General features: G+C 42.9%; 1 protein-coding gene across 2 annotated transcripts in view; it reads right to left on the bottom strand.

The window, feature by feature from the left end:
* LOC311062717 (uncharacterized protein) overlaps positions 1 to 19921 on the bottom strand; it is a 41677-nt gene that overhangs the window by 9724 nt on the left and 12032 nt on the right. The window contains exons 1-3 of one of the 2 annotated variants that reach the window (XM_084081929.1): positions 12097 to 12197; positions 3134 to 4990; positions 1345 to 1727 (exon numbers count right to left, since the gene is read on the bottom strand). In XM_084081929.1, coding sequence (XP_083938055.1) covers positions 1345 to 1727; positions 3134 to 4970 — 2220 coding nt within the window. In that variant the 5' untranslated portion in view covers positions 4971 to 4990; positions 12097 to 12197. Of the gene's footprint in view, positions 1 to 1344; positions 1728 to 3133; positions 4991 to 12096; positions 12198 to 19921 lie in introns of those variants that run through there. The other variant, XM_084081930.1, reaches the window with a different exon arrangement.

Genomic DNA, 19921 nt, shown 5'->3' on the forward strand with positions numbered 1-19921 from the left:
ACCTATTCTTATAGCATAGGCTATGTTTATATTGAGTACTGTATGCTATGCTTATAGCAAAGGCTATGCTTATATTGTGTGCTGTATGCTATGCTTATTGCATAGGCTTATGCTAAGCCTATGCTTACCAAAGCATATGTAAAACCACTGAATATAATACACACTGTAGGGATCTTGTGTGATTCATAACTAGTCACACCGTTATGTCACCATACGCCAGTGCTTCTGATCTTAATTAACACTTACATAAATAAGTCTTCAGGATTCAGTGCAACTGTATTTCTCATGAGTTGACATTAACCTTTATTATTTAATGGTAGGGTAAGCGATATTTGTTTGTTGAAATAAGTGTTAAATAGCTCTATATTCTGATAGTAATCATTGCTATCGAGTGTTTGTTTAGTAACAGGGGTCTCCCGCCTCTCCAGCTCTTTAGTAAACAGAAAATGCATTTTCAGGTCGGGATACCAACCTGTTACACACCTGAAAATGTATTTTCTGTTTATTAAAGAGCTGGAGAGACGGGGAGACCACCTTATAGCAATGACTACTATCAGAATATAGAGGTTTAACCTTTTAACAAAAAAACGTTTGTTTTAACAAAGAAATATCACACTGCCTTTAACCTTATAGAACAACTGACTCCAACCTTCTAAAAGGATGTTTAACCACTTTCACGGCCCATCTACACCAGAGACCTTTTGCACACACAACGCACACGCGTGCATATACGCACACACGCTTTTAGATCCAGTCCTATTTTAAAAGTCTGCGTATGGGAGACTCGCGTATCCGCGCACCTGGTGTAGCCGGTATCACTGATAATCAATTGGATCTAAACAAACGTGCTGTACGCGCCACGCATACGCTTCCTTTGGAAAGTTTGGTGTAGATCGGCCGCCAACCTGGGATCCCTATCATGTCATTATAGGCAGACATTTTCAACAAACCTTTCTAAATAACTTTATAGAAGTAAATCGCATTTTTCCAAAATAGCAAAAACAGCAGATCTACAAGCTCACAATGTTGTGAGGTTGTAGTATTGTATTTTCGCCATCCATCGTTGTGTGAAGAATCTCTAGGGCTTACATGGTAAGGGAAGGTACAGTGCCTTCCCTCAACATGTAAGCCCTAGAGATTCGGTTTGCTCCCACAGTTGTTCATAAGACTCGCACTTTACTTTTGTATTTTCCTCAACACACATGCACACACACGCACACACACGCTCTCACGCACGCACACACACTCACATACATGGGCATGTGCATTCACACATTCAAACATGCATACACAAGCACGTGAACATGAACACACACACACGCTCCCCCCCCCCGAGAAACCTACGGCGATGAAGACATCCTTCTCCGTAGGCACTCCGACGGGCCTCCAGCCGTTGGTGGCCCGTCGACGGCTGATTCTCTTCTGTTTGGCTCCGCCCAGGCTGGCCGTGGCCGCGGCCGCCGGCGGCGTGGGCGACGGCTGCTTCTGAGACAGCCGGGTGCGGACCGGGGACACGGAGCCGTCGGACGGCTTGGTGCTCTGCGGACACTCCCTGGCCAGTTTCATCCTGGCCGGGGGGGGCTGCTCTCGCCCCCCGGTCAGCGGGTTGAGGAGGTGGGGTTTGGCCTGGGTGGAGGAGGGGGACACGCTGGGAAGAGGGCAGCTGGACAGAGCGGGGCTCACCAGCAGGGAGGGACTATGCTCACCCTGGGAGGACGAGTAACTCTCTGGACGAAGGGAGGGAGAGAGAGAAATAGAGATGAACCACACTGGTGCAACAGAGGGACTATTTCATCGTCGGATCCGTTGAAATATGGCCTAAAGCCCGATTTATACTTCGTCGTACGCCGGTGTAGTGTGCCAAAAATAGCCGATCTAAGTCGTGAGCTTGTAGATCGGCTATTTTTCGCTGTGGGACACCGCAGGACACTACAGCATTAAGCTTCAAAATAAGCAAATCGCACAATTCCCCCGAGGCTCTACTTAAACAAAGATTTACTTCACATGCTTGTTTTACAATTCAATGATATATAACAAGGCTGATACAGAAACATTGTATATAGGCCCGGGGTTCTTTATCAAGCCATATCTAAATCTTATCCTTCATAACTACAACTGTAGTTTAAGTCTATGGCTGAGTGTGTGGGAGCCAAATCGCTGGCCAGAGGCAGACAGCAGACAACGCAAGACAAAATAAGTTCTGTAAGTAATCACTCTGAATCCGGGCCCATGTTTGAGATAAGCTATTCTGTCATAATTACAGATAAGCCAAATGGAAAATTGTAACGCTTCATCATTTCAGCTTGAAATGAGCGCGTGAGAGTGAAGGGCCGTACGAACGGAGCGGACCCGGCATCGATGCCATGGGGGGCAGAATGAGCCACCCGTCCAATTCTGGACCAATGTAAATATTTGTTCTACCATGATTCTTGATGAAACATTTAATACACGTCTCAGACAAGCTCAAAAGATAACTCTGAAATGTAACTCTTACACTACATTTGCCAATTGCTCCACACTTGATATTAGCCTAAGATATAAAGCCTGAATGAATCATCGCTGCATCTTAGCCTGCTGCTCTTGATTTTTATCTCCAACGTGTTGGGGCTGATTTCACAATGATGGCCATTGATTGAAATAAAACCAATAACAAAAAGGCATCCCTCTTCACATCATTACTTAAGTCACACAAGTCATTCTACCAATTTACAGCAAGCGTCTTGATTTGAAATCGATGACAGCGTTTACAGACAATTTTGTCGTGTCAAGCATTTCACAAAGCTAATAGGCTCTATGCAAGGCAGCCATATTGGAAAGAAATTGGGCCGCTTCCTTGCTTCCTTCACAGGTTTTACCAATGATGCCAATTAAGGTTGTGTTAAAAAATAGCAGATTTACAGCCTCACAATGCATCGCATCGTGACACGTTTTGAGCTTGTAGATCTGCTATTTTTGCTATACATATATTTAAAACAGTTTTTTAAATGTTCCCCCCCAAAATCTATATTTTTTTAATTAAAGTCAATTATCAATATTTTTTTATAATCAATTAAATCAATTAGTTTGATTGACTGTATAAAGTATAAATCAGGCCTTAGCAATCAATCACCCATTATTTTCAGCTCCTTCTCACCTGTTTTGATGCTGTGTGTGCAACCAGTGCATCCTGTGCTAAAAGTACACCCCCTGCTGGTGACGGGAGGCATTGCTCGGTAGGCGCAGCCGCTGATCCTGCAGGCTTCGCCGTAGCAGGGCGAGCCCACCGAGCCGCAGAAGGCCGGGTGGGCCAGTCCTGAGGGGTGGGACACCCGCGGTCCCAGCAGCTTGGAGCCGGCCATTCGATTAGGGCACAAAGTGGAGGGGCCAAAGTTCAGGGGCCGCGGGGCCAGGGTCGCCGGCGTGGTTCCAGTGTGTGCGGGGTGGGCGATGTGCACGTAGTAGCCGTGAGAGAAGCAGTGTTCGGCGGTGCACAGGCATGGGTGGGGGCTGAGCGCCAGGGCTGTGTGGGGGTGGGAGTGGGTCAGGGACGGTGAGGTCACCAGGCACTCGCGTTTCACGGGGGTCATGGCTGAGTTGAGGGACTGGTCGTCCGGGTCCCTGTAGGCCTCCTGGCCCAGGAAGAAGGCGAGGCGGTGGCAGTACTCCACCGAGCCCTCCGGGGGACAACAGTAGTACGGGCTCAGCTCGGTCTCCACCTGTTCCTCTTTCACCGATTTGAGTGGGTACGCCAGCATGCTGCTGCGCTGCTGGTACCCCGGTTTGGTCAACCGGTGGGTGCAGCTGCCCGTCTCCCACTCCACCTTGGGCTCAAAGCCCGCCTTGTTCTTGCCCGCCGTTGAGCCTCCCTGTTGGGAAGAAGAACCCTCCCCCTTCTGTTTTTGCGAACACTCCTTGGGTTTGAGTTTGACCCGGGGCTGTTGCTTTGGGGTCGTGGAGGCGGCCGCGGCCGCGGCCGGAGCTTTGCAGTCCGCGGTGACGGTCGCCGTAGGCGTGGCTTTGACTCTCTGTTTGCTGCTGGCCGAGGAGCCGGTCAGCCTCAGCAGGGCGGCGGCGTTGAGGCCCGCCAGACGTCTGGGGGCGGGGGCGTCCAGACTCTCCTGACTCATAGCCCCGCCCTCGTCTCCTCCCTGACAGGCTTTGGCCTTCTTCACCTGCTTGGAGCTTTGGCACGGTGACAGCTTGTGTCGCGGGGAGGCTTTGCCCGCGGTGCCTCGTGAGGCCTTGGGAGCTCCGGGAGGACACCCGCTCTTGGCCGTGTCTGCGTCCAGGGACGCCCCCGCAGCGCCGCCGGGCTCCTCCTGCTGTCTCTTGGCCTGTTTAGCTGCCGGCTGGTGCGGGTCGGTGGCTCTTTCAAGTAGCAGGCTGTTCACCGCCTCGGCGTTGAGCGAGGCTAGCCGGCGCTTGCGGGGCTCAGGGACGTTCACACACTCATCCTGACTCGGACTCGGACTGACTCGGTTTGATTTAGGTTTGTTTTTTGGTGTAATCTTAGCCTCTCTTTCTCCGCCGCTGCCTTTTCGCTTACTGGTTCTGGGCTTTTTGAGAGACGGCTTTCGGCGGCGGCGGCGGCCGTGTTTTTTCCGTCGGTTCTCAGGCCCCTTTGGTTCTTTGTCGCCTTCGTCCACCCGGGTGAGGAGAACGTGGCAGCTGAGCCCCTCGTCCTCGGAGCCCCCGCCGCCCCGCCCCCGCAGAGGATACGACTTCCTGTCCCGCTTCTTGTCGCGCCTCCGCTCCGGCTTTCTCTTCTGGTGGTCCGAGGAGCGCTTCCGCTTCCTGCCGCTCATCCTCTTGGCCACGCCTTCTGGCCCCTGTCTGATGGTCTCGTTTATCCTCTTGGTCCTGCCGAATCGCAGCGAGCGCTCAGTCCAGGCCTGGTCCATGTTGTCACCATGTGGCCGGCGGGGGCAGCTGTCCCACCTCTCAGTGCTGCGGCTCTGCCTGAGGGAAGCCTTCTGCCGGGCGCCAGTCATCACATGCTGCTCCACGGGGCCTGGAGGGACGACAAGAACAGCCATACGAGTCATTTATTAGAATCACCACAATGGCATCAAAGCCACTAGATAATCGTAAGTACAAATTACAAAGCATATTTTCTTTTTTATCATCAATGCATTGCTATATTAAAATGTTGACATTTTTAAATGTCAACAAATATATTTTCCAGAAATGTGCAAAAATATCACTAATAGTGCAAATAGCAGATCTACAAGCTTGTACATGTTATTTTCACTATATTTTGAAGGCTTAAGTGGTTAATTCATTATATACTTATAAAGTATCCAAAAATGCAAATACTCAAGTAAAGTACATATACAGTACATATACCTATATATACATTTACTTAAGTACAGTACTCAAGTAAATGTGCTTTGTTATTGTCCACCACTGATCACCATAATGGCATCAAATCGTTGAGATAATACAGGCAAACATTAACCAGTGGTCCACAGTTTAGAAAATAAGCAAATACAGTAGATGGTGAACGCTAAACACTGGAGGCAAATCCTCTACCTCAGTGGAGGTAAAATCCTCAGTGTTATTTTAACTCCATGAGTGTACAAATGGAGATTGTACACTCTCAGAGTTACAGCCCAGTAAGACTCCATTTGGTTCCTAACTTTGATTTGAATATAAAAAAACACAGTGAAGCAGCATTCTGCTTCTACGGGCCGACGGCTTGGAATAAACTCCCATTACACCTAAGACAGGCAGCCTCTGTGGATAGCTTTAAAGCACAGCTCAAGACCTATTTATTCACTCTGGCTTTTATTTTTTTTTGCTTTATTGTTAAATTATTTGTACATTTTCTGTAAAGCACTTGTGCTTTATTCTTGCTCTGTAAAGCACTTTGAGCTGAATTTCATGACATGAAAGGTGCAATACAAATAAAGTTTATTATTATTATTAACTTCCTAACTATAAATCATTTAGCTGGGGACTCCCTGGAATCCATGCAAGGACCTTTGGGGTCCCCAGACCCACATTGAGAGTCACCTGACCTAGTACATTCTATCATAGGCCTTCTCTCTTCTCCACTACTCTCCCCTGCTGTCAACAGTACAGTAAACAGCACAGTAAAATCTTGAAGGTTAATTTGACTCAATGTGTTAAAAAAAACGTACACTTTTATACTTAAGAGTTACAATCAGGAGAACGCTGTAGTTCAATTTGTCCCATTTTGAGTGAGATTATCTCCAAATTGTTTGTAAATGTAAATATTGACTACGGCTTTTGTTCAGCACAACTGTATAATCGACATGAAGAACAGAACGGCACTCATCAGAGAGTTTCCTTTCGGGATGAGGGTGATCAGGTTGAGTCCATGCTGACTCATGAAATTTAAGCAGGGCAGAATCAATGGTCAGCAGACCCACTGTAGCCCGAAAGAGGGAGAAGAACTAAAAGTCGGTCAATAAGGACATGGTGCACCCGAACTTTTTGAGGGTTTAATCTTTACATAGACCTGTTCACAATGTAAATCAACAGACCATAGATAATGCAATCATACATGAAAGGGTCTTGCTCTTGCCAGTTTGGAGATAACTGTAGTAATAGTGGAAGAACTTCAAGTCACACACAGAAACCAAGAGGTGTGAATAACCTAGCTCAGCACCTGGCTTGAGACCAGGGGCGGATCAACGGCCCACCCAGATTGACCGCTTGCCCCAACTTATGAGATTCATGATAACGTCCTCTTATGCTTGGATTCCACCGGGGCGCATCACCTTTCCGGGCCGCGATGGACCAGCCGCAGCTGCCACTATTTTTCCGGCATGCCACTCATGGAAAGCACCCAAATACACAGTGAAGAACTGTCACAGTCACACTGACATCATTCCCCAGTTAATACAATATCGAAGCTCAAAGAGACTCGGGGCCCATCCAGATTTTTCCAGGCCGAGTCATTAGAAACATCCTGTATCCACCACCACTGCATCAGGCAAGCTTTCAAATGCTATCAGTCACACCCTTCTAACGAGAGTTCAGAATTTATGCATGAAAATGTACTGAAAAGGTGACCTTCTAGACCTCGACCTTTGCCCACCAAGTTGTACCATAATGTCAGATATTGTTACATCTAATCCATGACGTTTCACGGTTTTGTTTTGTGATTTGATGATGATACAGTGTATTGACGTGGATAGAAATAAACATACAGGCAGACAGACAGCGACAGCCTCATTACAATCATTTTGCAGTCACATAGAACCTTTTTCTTCAAATATGTTTTATTTCCATGTCTCCGCAGTAGCTTTTGAAGAGCCACAAATCTGACACTGAAAACTGACAAACACCTACTGGGAGTTGATCTGAAGAAAAACACGCATGACAAATTGATGAATGGTGATTAAAGTGTATTGAGTAGGCAATGGAGCCACTCAAGTCGTATTGTAACTTTCATGTTTTATTTTCTATTTGGCATTGCTGTAGATGCAAAAACTCAAGGACGCATTCTCCTTCAGAGCAAAAACACATTTTCCTGCTGAGTACTTAATTCAGGAGGTCATAGCAGTTGTGCTGGTGGTTACATTTAAACGTGTAATGTAGTCTCTCAATACAACCAATTTTCTCTAATAATTAGTTTGTTTGTTGCTGCATGCGGGGGGGGGGGCAGTCATAGAGGCTCCTTGCCTCACTGTTTAATTCCTGCATCTTTCTGAAAGCACAACAAGAAGGAATTCTGCAACAAACCTTAAGATTTCCGTTTTTTGGTCAACCTAGGCTGTGGCCTGTGTATAGTATAATTTATACCACATCAGACAAGGCTATCTCCCACCAAAAATAACTGATCTACAACAAACAACAACATGACAATATAACACATTGTTGGTTGTAGATCGATTCTTTTTAGCAAGTGACACCCTCGTACTATGGAGGACAACAATTGCCTTTCGGCATACTGATAGGATCTAAAATGCATGTATTTGCAAAGAGGTGTATAAATAGCAGACCCGCCTAGATAAATGCCCATATAACTGCTTCTCATTTGAATGAGGTGAACAACTAAACAACCTACACACTGGTGTCATGAAAGATGTTATAAGTAAAATAATTTAAAACATCTTTCTATAGTATTACAGTATTACAGGGCCATATACAATTGTAATAACAAACTGTATTTTTATAGCACAGTTGATAGAGATAGGGTTAAAAGCAGGTTGAAAATAACGACATTGATTGGTCTCTGAATAATGCTAAGCAATGTAGCCAATACAATTATTTTCCATTCGTATACTGTGGGAACTGTGTTCAAACAGAACGCACACTACATGCTAGACATCAGTACGGGCAATTATACAGCTGACATGTTGTTTTTATCACTTTCAACCTGGTGTCCCTGTTTTGGGCATATGTCATAATACATTAGGTGAAAAGGTTTTTTAAAATAGGGCGGATAAATAAAGTGTGCATTTTATATTTACTTGTTCATTGTAATTAAAGTTAAATGTAATTTTCATATATTGAAGCTTATATATACTTAATAAAAAAATATTATCAAAAGGTTATTTGTGTTTATTTGTATTTATTTAAGTTGTAAAATGTTGTCAAACAGAAACCTTAATCAAATTAAAGTTTTTCAAATTGATTTATCATTATCATCATTATTATAATATATTCATTTATTTTTTACAAAATATCAGTCAAAACTTCTGTAATCGATGGTCTAGGACTCTCCAAAAGTCGGAATTGATATCTGACCCAACATTCTGGTATTGGTCGGGCTCTATTGAGTAGCTTGTGTGGTCAAGGGGTGTCAATTCAAGTAGTGGAAAAGAATACATGCAAGGAAAACAACACACCACACAAAAACTAAATAAAGCCAACCACTCTATGAGGTATTTTTTTACAGTCTGGGGAATCTGTTTGTGGACTGGCAAGCATCACAAAAGACAAGACATCTACAGTACAGGTAACACTGCATTCAGTAAAGTCCTAGGCTGATTTAACTGTGTTCAAAATGAAACCAAGTGGACCCTTTGGTTTCTCAGAGTTACAAATGGATAGATTAACAATTAACATTTTGCCGTGCACAGTCATATGTGCAAACACGCCTCTCTAGAAAATCCTGAATGTGAACTGTGATGCCTAAAGTCGCTCCGCTGATAAAGACAAAGCCTGCCTGAGCAGCTGAGCTTTATATCATAGTAGTGCTGTCAACAAGATCTTAACTGGAACATGGGCCTTGCTCTCCCCGCAAGAAATCATCCTGCATGAGTTCACAGCTGACTCTTCCCCATCACACAGAGAGACTAATTTACAATACTGCTAATTCAAACACTTTCACTGTGTCTTGCATGAAAGAGGATTTGGTCCAAATTAACTCAAAACAAGATAGGGTCTAGTAACGGTGGGCTTCCTGTGGATCTCAGACTTCACATGGCCACTCTACGTCACTATGACATATCTATGACATATGGCTCCATATTTGGGCAAGGTTTCAGCCCAATCCAAGCCTCATTAACTCCCATTAAAGGATTTAAGTTAAATTAAAATACATTTAAAAGGGGAAGAATGGGGTAATAAGTTGGCCTACTGGCATGTGTACAAGACATTTCCCACTGATCGGTCCAGCGGTTTCTGAGATTTGCTGACACAGACAGACAGACAGACAGACACACACACACGCACGCACACGCACACACTATTATGCTAGCTCCTACAGCCATGCCGTAAAAGAAGACAGTCAGTGAAACTTTCAATAATTTCTTATAGTGCAGGAGATTACAATTATGTTTCCCTGACTATTTTCCAGTGTCTTTTGAGAGTTGAAACAATGGATTTTTACGCTGACCTTGATATTATGGTAATGTGCAGTATAGTTTGTTTCATTGGGCTACAAGGGCCGGTGATTAATTATTGCTACCCATCTCTTTTAGCACAAGCACAGCAATGAGAGAGAAACACTGAGGAATAGAGACATTAGAGGCTACTTCACAAGGCCGTGTTCTGACCATTATAGCAATTTGGTTTTATAAGCACAGCTAGGCCTGGTGATTCTAAGAAATTAATTTCACGTTTACAGAGAAGAGATCAATGACCCTGCACCCCATCTCTAATTGGTTAGAAAATAGGCTACAGACTCCTCTCTCACAGCCCTACAGAGTCTGCACATTAGGTTCTTTAGACAGCCACGTGGTCTGGGGAAGATTTAGGTTATGAGATTTTTCAAAACTTGCTGATGGTGAATGTCAAAAATGCAGAAGTCACATCCAGAACCGTTTAAACATTAATTAACATGCATACCAGCAAATCATGTTTACAAGTCCCATAAGGCTGTTCTGATTTCCATGTATTTCACCAGATAGGGAGAGGAAAAGCAGACACAGCAACATATGCTTAATGTTATGTTAATTCCAACAACGGCAACAATTATCTATACGAAACATGACTGGCCTTTTATCGATTGCAGGCCCAAAAAGACTTTTTTTTTGGACAAAATTACAATGCTCCATTACCGAATTGCTCCATTACGTTTTAATTGAAGCTCTAGGCTACAGGTTCCAATAAAGCAGGTACATTCCAGCTGTACTTCATCATCAACACAACAAGACCCAAATAAAGTTTTATGCATTAGTCTATCGGTCCATAGAAGAAACTACTCTACATAGAGGTTGGTTTTGATGATGTTATGCCTTGCAGTCTAAAAAAACAATCATTCTGTAGGCAAATCAACAGATTTACAATCACAAGTCGCTCATCAGCCATACAGCACCTGTATTGTAATTAACTGCTTAATAGCCTACAGACTCTCCTTTCAACTTTCAGGTATAGGCTAGAGACCCTGCCACAGCCAGAGGTGTCAGATAGAGAAAAAACCCATAAAATAAATACAAAACACTAGGGTAAGGAAGCCTATTATTTCCACCAGATAATAACCCAGTAGGCTAATATTTATTTTACATTTCCCATGTCACAGAGCTGGTCGGCAGCCGGCTGGAAAGGCAAGAGGCGTTGGCTTGTATGTAGGGGTTTATCAGGAGAGAGAGAGAGAGAGAGAGAGAGAGAGAGAGAGAGAGAGAGAGAGAGAGAGAGAGAGAGAGAGAGAGAGAGCCTACAGAAGAATTCCAAACATTTCTCTCAGGAGCCAATTGTTTATATATAAGACCAACAAAAACAACTTGCACCACCATAGGTTTACAGCCCGTACAGTAGGCTAATATAGTGTGTGTGTGTGTGTGTGTGTGTGTGTGTGTGTGTGTGTGTGTGTGTGTGTGTGTGTGTGTGTGTGTGTGTGTGTGTGTGTGTGTGTGTGTGTGCGCGCGTGCCTGCATGCATGGTGGTGTGGTCAGATCGAAACCAAAAACGTCCGATCATAAGACATCGGCACACACTTGAGGACTAGGACAACGATGTCCTAGTCCTCAAGTGTGTGCCGATGTCTTATGATCGGACGTTTTTTTGTATCCATGATAGGCTATTACAGTAGGGTAATGTACAGTATAACATCTATGATAGGATATTACAGTAGGTATGTACAGTACAGGCACAGCGCTTGACGTATATAAGCCTCGATTATACGAGGTAGTACCGCCGTGTCGCTTGCCGAAAAGACCCCATATAGGCTACAACATAGCCTACAAGAGAAACGATCTACACTACACCATGCACGCATAGGCTTGTAGATCGGTTCCCCATTCTTCGCCGTTGTTACGATGAAGTCTAAACGAAGCTCTAAAATAAAACCAACGGGGCTTGGGGTTCTGTTCTTCTAACCAGCAGCCTACACACACACACACACACACACACACACACACACACACACACACACACACAACACCAACCAAAACAACAGCGATAGCAATATCTCCTCCCCAAAGGATTTCTGACGGCCGATTGTTATGACCAATAATAACAGTGTGTGTTACAGTTCCATCTCTATACGAGGATATGGCAGCGATATATCGCTTCCAGTTGAGGGTTTCGAACGCCGAGAGAGACAGAGAGAGAGAGGGAGGGAGAGAGAGAGAGGAGGCGAAAATATGTTCTGCTCTTCTCTCTTTTTGGACGGAAAAACACGCAACTTCAAAGCCACGGCACGAGAATCGCCAGATCAACGCCGTAATATACAACACATCGGGGGTTATTGTAACTTACGCTCGCCGACATGACTGTCTGTCTGTCGCCTGGCTGGGTCGAGAGGATCGTCGTTTTCAATGTAATGTGGAGCTTGGAGTGGAGGCTGGTGGTGGTGGTGGTGTGATGGCAGAGCTGAGAGCAGAGCAGAGGGAGCTCAGTACTGGGAGGAGGAGTGGAGGAGAGGAGGAGGAGTGGTGGTGGTGGAGGAAGAGGAGGAGGAGGAGGAGGACGGTGGTGCTGGTGTGTGTGTGTGTGTGTGTGTGTGTGTGTGTGTGTGTGTGTGTGTGTGTGTGTGTGTGTGTGTGTGTGTGTGTGTGTGTGTGTGTCTTCCTGGTTCGTGCTCCACCACCACCACGATTTGCAGAAAAACTTCATGCTAAAAAACAATCTCTCTAATACAGGACCAGCCTTCCATGACATCCACCAACCCAGTCCTCCAATGACGGGAAAGACCAGCTGTTTAGGCTCTGAAGTCTATAACTAAATATTTGTAGACTTGTATAGTGTCTGACTGCCCCCCCCCCCCCTTCCTGTTGGTAACTTGGTAACTTGGATGGATGGATGGATGCAGGGGCCCCCCCACGACGTCAGCCTCCTCCAAACCCTGTCATTTATGTCGTGACCCTAACCACTTCCAGTCAACCACCAGACAGTTACACACGTCTGCAAAAATAAACACATACGAGGAACAACCATGGAGAGAATATAACCAGTCATTCTCAACCCCCTTTAATTTCAAGGACCCCCAGTTGGATATGCATTTTTAGGCCACGAACCCCCATGTGACACTGTTTCTATCTCTGGGACCCCAATCTATTCTGTAAAATCCTCAGTGGTAATTTAACTCTTGAGAGCGCACAAATGGAACCCGAATGGACCCAAAAGGGTCCATTACAAGTTGTACACTCTGAGTTAGTAAGGGTCCATTTGGTTCCTAACTTATCGATCTTTTAGCTGGGGACCCCCTGGAACCCCCATCAAGGACCCATGGGGGGGGTCCCGGCCCCCACGTTGAGAACCAACTGTTTTATACAGTAGCCTGCAGTTGTCATGACTTTTAACCACTTGTCAGAAATAGACGATCTACAAGCTCACAACGCGTCGTCTACTATTTCTGGCATAGAGAGTTTATGTTTATTAAGGAAACAAGGGCAGACCAAGTACACAGAGGCAACTCCGGTCTGTTTCACTAAGTATATATATATATATATATATATATATATAGAGAGAGAGAGAGAGAGTTTAAGTTTTTAAACGCTTGGCGTAAAAAGTTCTGGCATGGTATGGCTGGAATTCTAAACAAGATAACCTATTATGAATCAAGTCCAAGTGATTTGGCACCATGTGTTCTTTAAACACAACCAAATGGTCTACCAGGAAATTCCAGAAAAACTGCAATGTCTCTCGCAACGTCTGGGTGACAGCCCGAAAGAAAAGGAGAGGGCTGTACTCTACTCACTGCATGATCCAGTACAGGTTATACTGTAGATTGCATTGCTTGTTATTAACAATGGATTGTCCCATACCCACTACCAGATCATCTACATGTCAATGAAAAGTAAGTTATTTATTACTGAAATATTAACTTAATTAAGTACTTAGAATTGTATGGCAATTTTGTCCAAGGAGTATAGGCTATAACCAGTATACACCTCCCACCCCACCAGTCACAGGAGCTGAACTGAGAGAAATTCTTAGAATATGATAAAATGATAGAATAAAGAAATTGTGTCCACAGCTTAACTGCCTATTATGCTTGTAAATGGCTCAGTTGTGTGAAAAACTGAACTGGAGAACATTCTATCACTCTATGGTGCCACTAAATCGGTTCAATAATGGTAATCTATGTGTTAATTTATGAAGTAAATAGCCTTGCAAGCTCATGAGTTCACAATATATATACAGTTGACAAATTAAAAGAAAAACAAAACAAAACATAGTGCGTCTTAGTAAGGCTTACAACCAGAACAGCTTCAAATTGCCTAGGCATTGATTTTACAGGTCTCTGGAACTCTACTGGGGGGATGGAACATTAGTCTAACAATTCCCTCATTTGGTATTTTGATAATCGTGGTGGAGAGCGTTGTCTAATATCAGTCCAACATCTCCAATAGGTGTTCAATTTGCTTGAGCTCTGGTGACTGCAAGCATCAAAGGCCATGGCATATGTTTCCCATCATTTTCATACTCATCAAACCATTCAGTGACACCCCATGCCCTGTGGATGGGGGATTGTCATTCTGGCAGAGACACTGATGGGAGTAGATAGATAGATAAGATAGATAGATCTTTATTGATTCAGCAGGGGAAATTAAGTCGCCAGAGGCAGCACAACAGTTAAGCAGAGAGAGAAAGAGAAGTACAGTAACATACAGCAAGGGTAGTGACACCAGAACTAGGAGTCAACAGAAGAACATCACAAAAACACCATCAACAATGAGCAATACTACATGACAGTATACAAGCTGTATACATACAGTAACCTGCACTAAGCAGAAACAAAATCAAGATAGAAATGTTTCATTATAGGATAAAGGTGATTGTATTGATTTGCGGTGACCCTTCCCCTCCAAAGGGACAAGTGGACGCAAACCAAGCCAGGAAAATGTCCTCCACAGCATAACAGAGCCACCGGACCCCTCTCACTGTAGGGGTCAAGATTTAGGCAGTGGTGGAAAAAGTACTCACATTTTTTACTTAAATAAGAGTATCAATACTGCAATGTAGAAATACTCTGTATCAAGTAAAAGTCTGGAATTCAAAATTTACTAGAGTAAAAGTACAAAAGTGTTGGTATCAAAATGTACTTTAAGTACCAAAAGTAGAAAGTATTCATTTTGCAGAATGTCCCACACAATGCGTCACATAGCAACGCATTGTGAGCACGGCTATTTTCAAATGGCCAAAATGTATATAGGGCTGAAGTGGGTAATATATGTTTTGTAATAATAATCTACTAGGTAACTAGTATCTAAAGTTTTCAAATAATTGTAATGGAGTAAAAGTATAATATTTGCCTTTGAGATGAAGTGGAGTAGAAGTAAAAGTACTGAAAATTGGAAATACTCCAGTAAAGTAAAAATACCTCAAAATTGTACTTACGTACAGTACTTGAGTAAATGTACTTAGTTACTTTACACCACTGGATTTAGGCCTGTACCTGGTGCACGGCTGCACGCCACACGCACCCACCCACTTGTCAAGAAATTGTGATCACTTTTGTCCCCATGTAGACCAACTGCCTATGGTTTTTGCACTAATGACCTTCAAAATGTACATTTGTCTTTGTAATCAGGGGTTTATGCATTGGAACTCTACAATAATGTCCCTCTATATGAAGTTTTCCAGGGACTGTTCTTGCTGACACAGTCTGATCAAGTCCTGCATTGACTTTCTCAGCCACCTGAGGAAGAGCTGATCTTCTGTTTTTCCAAATATAATAATGCACTAATGCGTGCATGAGCATCACAGCCAATGAATCTGCACTTTCAACCACAATTTCTGTAGCGTCTCTGTCGGTTGGAAACCTCATATGTCCAAAACTATTACTTTTCAGGATTCAAATTCAAAAACAGAAAAAGTAGCTCAAATCGACAAGCTCAAAACGCATCGCTTTGCGCTACGTTTCGACCTTGTAGATCTGCAACTTGTGATGCTTTTGATTGACACTGTAGCATGATTAAGTACGGCGTTAATTTACGTGAAAATATGGAGATAAGAGGTTTCTGCCCGACAGCAACGACATGCTGATGTCTTTCCCATAGATTGAAATGCAGATGTCACTTTAGTCACAGTCTTTGTGACAGAAGCTCCTGCCATCTGTGCCCCGATAATGAACCCTTTTTCATAGTCACTTTGATCTTTTCCTCTTGCCATCTTGATGCAAAATCAAGGTCAACTGGGCGTGCTCAGCATTTGTATACATGCCACAGAGCATGCCATGCCAGGATGTTAATTACTTAATTGTATTATGCAGTCTGTACACCTGCATGGAAGCAGATGCATTAGTGATCTTTCTCCACTCATGCATTCAGGTTCAGGTATCTCCTTTAATTTGTCAACAATTTGTTGGGGAGGTTGACTTCATCTATACCACGATTGAACACCATACATCATAAATGACCAAACAACCTTAATACCTTAACACCTCTATATTACTTTAGCTAGAAAAAAACACACAGATGAATCCAGCGTTACTTAAACACTCTCTGAGTGTAAAGAGTAGTTATAGCAGCATTATGGGAATTAATTCAGAATACCTAAATGTGTGCCTTAATAATTCATTTTAAAAGATGATTATACACTTATTATTACACCCATTTAGGCTCTTTATATGGCGTTCCTTGCTTGGTCTAATCTATTAGTGCTGTGGAAAAGAGAAAACAAGGGATTGTCATGTCTTAACCACTTCTTAAATGATCATGGTCCCCAGGGCTCTATACTTGGTCAGCTCCTTTTCCCCCTCTACACAAAATGTCTTCACTGAAAACAGCCGATTTACAAGCTCACAACGCTTGTAGATCTGAAGTTGTTTGCCTAGTTTCACCGAATGTTTGCCTATTATGACATGCCCAGAATAGGGACACTAGGGCTCAACAAATCGATGGACCTTTTTAGGGACACACAGAGTCGATCAAGTTTCTGTTGTTCTCAACTGTAGTTTTAAAAACAATTCATCATGCCTAACCTGTCCAAGAACAGAATCCAATTTATACGCTTACAAACCTATACAGACAACTCTTCAATTGTGGATATGTCTCTTCCAGAGATATAGACACAAGACAGGGAATGGGCTACCATATTGATTAGGCAATACCAAGATATGAGGGAAAGGAAGGTCCTCTATTGACAGTCAATTTAAGTCTGACTGACGTGAGCCGCTTCAGCTTGTGAAAAATACCTTTTTTCTGTGACTTCTGCTAGTTTTAGTCTGGTGTTTTTTAGTTTGTTTGTGTTTTCAGTAAATAACTGTGTGGATAGCTCTGAAACTTTTAAATGCAGGGTTGCAATTGCTAAAAGAAGCATATCACTCACATAAATTGACTTGGAGGATAAGAATGAGCCCGTTCACTATGACTCATGGTATACTTGACATTACCATTGACCATTTTCCAAAGCATATTACAGTTTGCTCAATTTGTGAGGAAGCCTCTGGATACCCCTTTTTTTAGCACCACAGTATGAAATACTATTTGAGAAGACTTGAGACTTGCATGCATGAGATTGATAATCCAACTTTATTGCACCTTTAATTTTTCTCAGTGTTTTTGTTATACAGTATGTTGTTATTAATATGTTATCGTTGCATTTTAATGCATTTTAAAGCGCAGATTTATTTGAAAAGAGCTGAAAATAGTCCCTGGATTAAAAATCAGATTCATAATCGAAATCTAAATGATCAACAACTTATTAGGCACACAACACTGACTTAATCATTCAAGTAAGTTTGCTAAATCTTTAATGACTATTAGAGAAAATGGAATCAAATGCGAAATATATAAATAAGACATGGTCTCTCTAATAACTGATTGGCCACTATGTGGATCTCAGACGTCATGTGGCCAGTCTATGACGTCAGTCATATTTGGGCAAAGTTCCAGCCCATTCCAACCTCCAGTGACTTCCAGTTTAAAATAAAAGTTTTAAAAAGTTAAATATTTTAAAAAGTTACTTCCGGCACACAAACACAGAGACGCGCGCACACAGACAGACAGACAGACAGAGTCTGTCACTCTGTCTGTCACTCTGTCTGTCTGTCTGTCTGTCTGTCTGTCTGTCTGTCTGTCTGTCAGACAGACAGAGTGACAGACAGACAGAGTGAGTGAGTGAGTGAGTGAGTGAGTGAGTGAGTGAGTGAGTGAGTGAGTGAGTGAGTGAGTGAGTGACAGACAGACAGACAGACAGACAGACAGACAGACAGACAGACAGACAGACACACACACACACAGAGTTGTCAGTAATTGACAGAAAAATGGTTTGTGTACGTTATATAGTATGGCCGAAACTGTGAATACACTGACGTTTTATCCTTTTTATGGTCATTTAATTGCGATATTGACGTTGGTTGAAGGCTGTCACATGTCATGTACTCTCCATACCTTTCCATACCATTCTCCATGAATGGAGTATGTGAGGATCTGATTTGAAACAAGCCATTGCGGCTTTCATGAGCGGTCCATTTTAGTTGACCTTGTATTGTAAACTGTACTTCCATGTGCTTTTTCTCTGCAACCTTCTAAATAAAGTATTCAATCAATCAATCAAAAACCTCCTCCTTCCTGCCTCCTTTGTCATAATAAAGAAGAACTGCAAGTTTAGATTGTCATATAAAGCCAGTCACTGCATCAAGAGATAATCAATGTGAGAGTTGAGAGCATAAGAGAACTTGAGCCTCTTGTTTTAACTTGCTTTTCCTGGCGTGAATTACTGGTCCTTGCTATTTATTGTGCAATTTTCTCTGATGTTCAATGGCAGGCCTAGGCTGCAAATATGGAGACATCAGTCCACACTTCTAAAGTAAATTCTAAATGCATCCATTCAGAAAGAATGCGTGGCACTAGGGAAAATGTAAATATCTATATTATAGGATGTAAAAGAAAAGTGAGCGGTTCAATTAAATTAATTGGTTGTTATGATGTGTTTTTTTCTGTCTTTTTTCACACTTGCAGTCATCTGTCTCTCGCATCTCCAGGTGTTATGGACTGAGATGATTAACAACACCTAACTCGCCCTTCAACACAACCTCCGCAGGAGCAGTGTGTGTGTGTGCGTGCGTGCGTGCGTGCATTTATTTATTTTAATTTATTTCCATTTAGTCTTCCTTCAGTTTTTTGTAAAAGACAGATTCTGTTTGGTTTTCCATTTTCCATCTTTTTATATTTTTTTGCAGGAGTAGCCCTGGGTGTAATAGACACACACCACAAGGCACGTACGTGTACAGTTAGGGCCCAAGAGGGGCTTAAGCACCTGCCCCTTTGCCCTAAGAATTGAATAGTGCCCTTTTGGTGTTTCTTTTTTATTGACAAAGACGGAAATGTCGTGTCCATGAAAAAACACACTATCAAATAAAAGGTACTGTTTTCCAAGTCAGGTGCTTGCTACCTCTCCTCCATCTCCTCGTTCTCCAAATGGTTTTGTCTCAATCAATCAATCAATCTAGCATCTTCCAACATTCTGAATCCATCTAGCAATGAAAAGCAATGCATCGCCACAACCACAGTTCGGTTACGGACCGGTAAATAATTAAACACTTACTTTTTATGTTTAATATCCGTAAAATAAAACCTTTAAGTATGTCAATAGGAATTCTAATTCTAACTCATTTCAGCATTAGCCTCTATACTAATGCGCAAGCAAGCTAGTCTCATAATGATCATTAAAACGATGTTATCTCCATCATACAGGACAACATACACACAGACATTACATTTCTGAATCAGGTAGTTGTGTTTTTCACTGTTTTGGTAGTGATTTCAGAAGCAGCATACTGTAAAAGTACTGTAGGCAAATGCACCTGTCACTGATGAAAGGCAAAATACATCTTTCTCACCTCCCTGACTGGATTTGTTTTTCAGCCATATGCACAGATGTAATAAATACATAACAAAGGAGTGTGTTTAAGTGAGTGTGAGTGTGTGTGTGTGTGTGTGTGTGTGTGTGTGTGTGTGTGTGTGTGTGTGTGTGTGTGTGTGTGTGTGTGTGTGTGTGTGTGTGTGTGTGTGTGTGTGTAAAACATGTTAATACAATCAAACTGTGGTTCAGTAGTTGTGCAGTGTAACAAAATTATACAGAACATGAAAACAGGACATTTTGAAACCCCAAACTCGGTGCTGCTGATCTAATA

The sequence above is a fragment of the Gymnoscopelus microlampas genome, assembly GCF_963454915.1.
Source record: "Gymnoscopelus microlampas genome assembly, chromosome: 16".
Taxonomy (NCBI): Eukaryota; Metazoa; Chordata; class Actinopteri; order Myctophiformes; family Myctophidae; genus Gymnoscopelus; species Gymnoscopelus microlampas.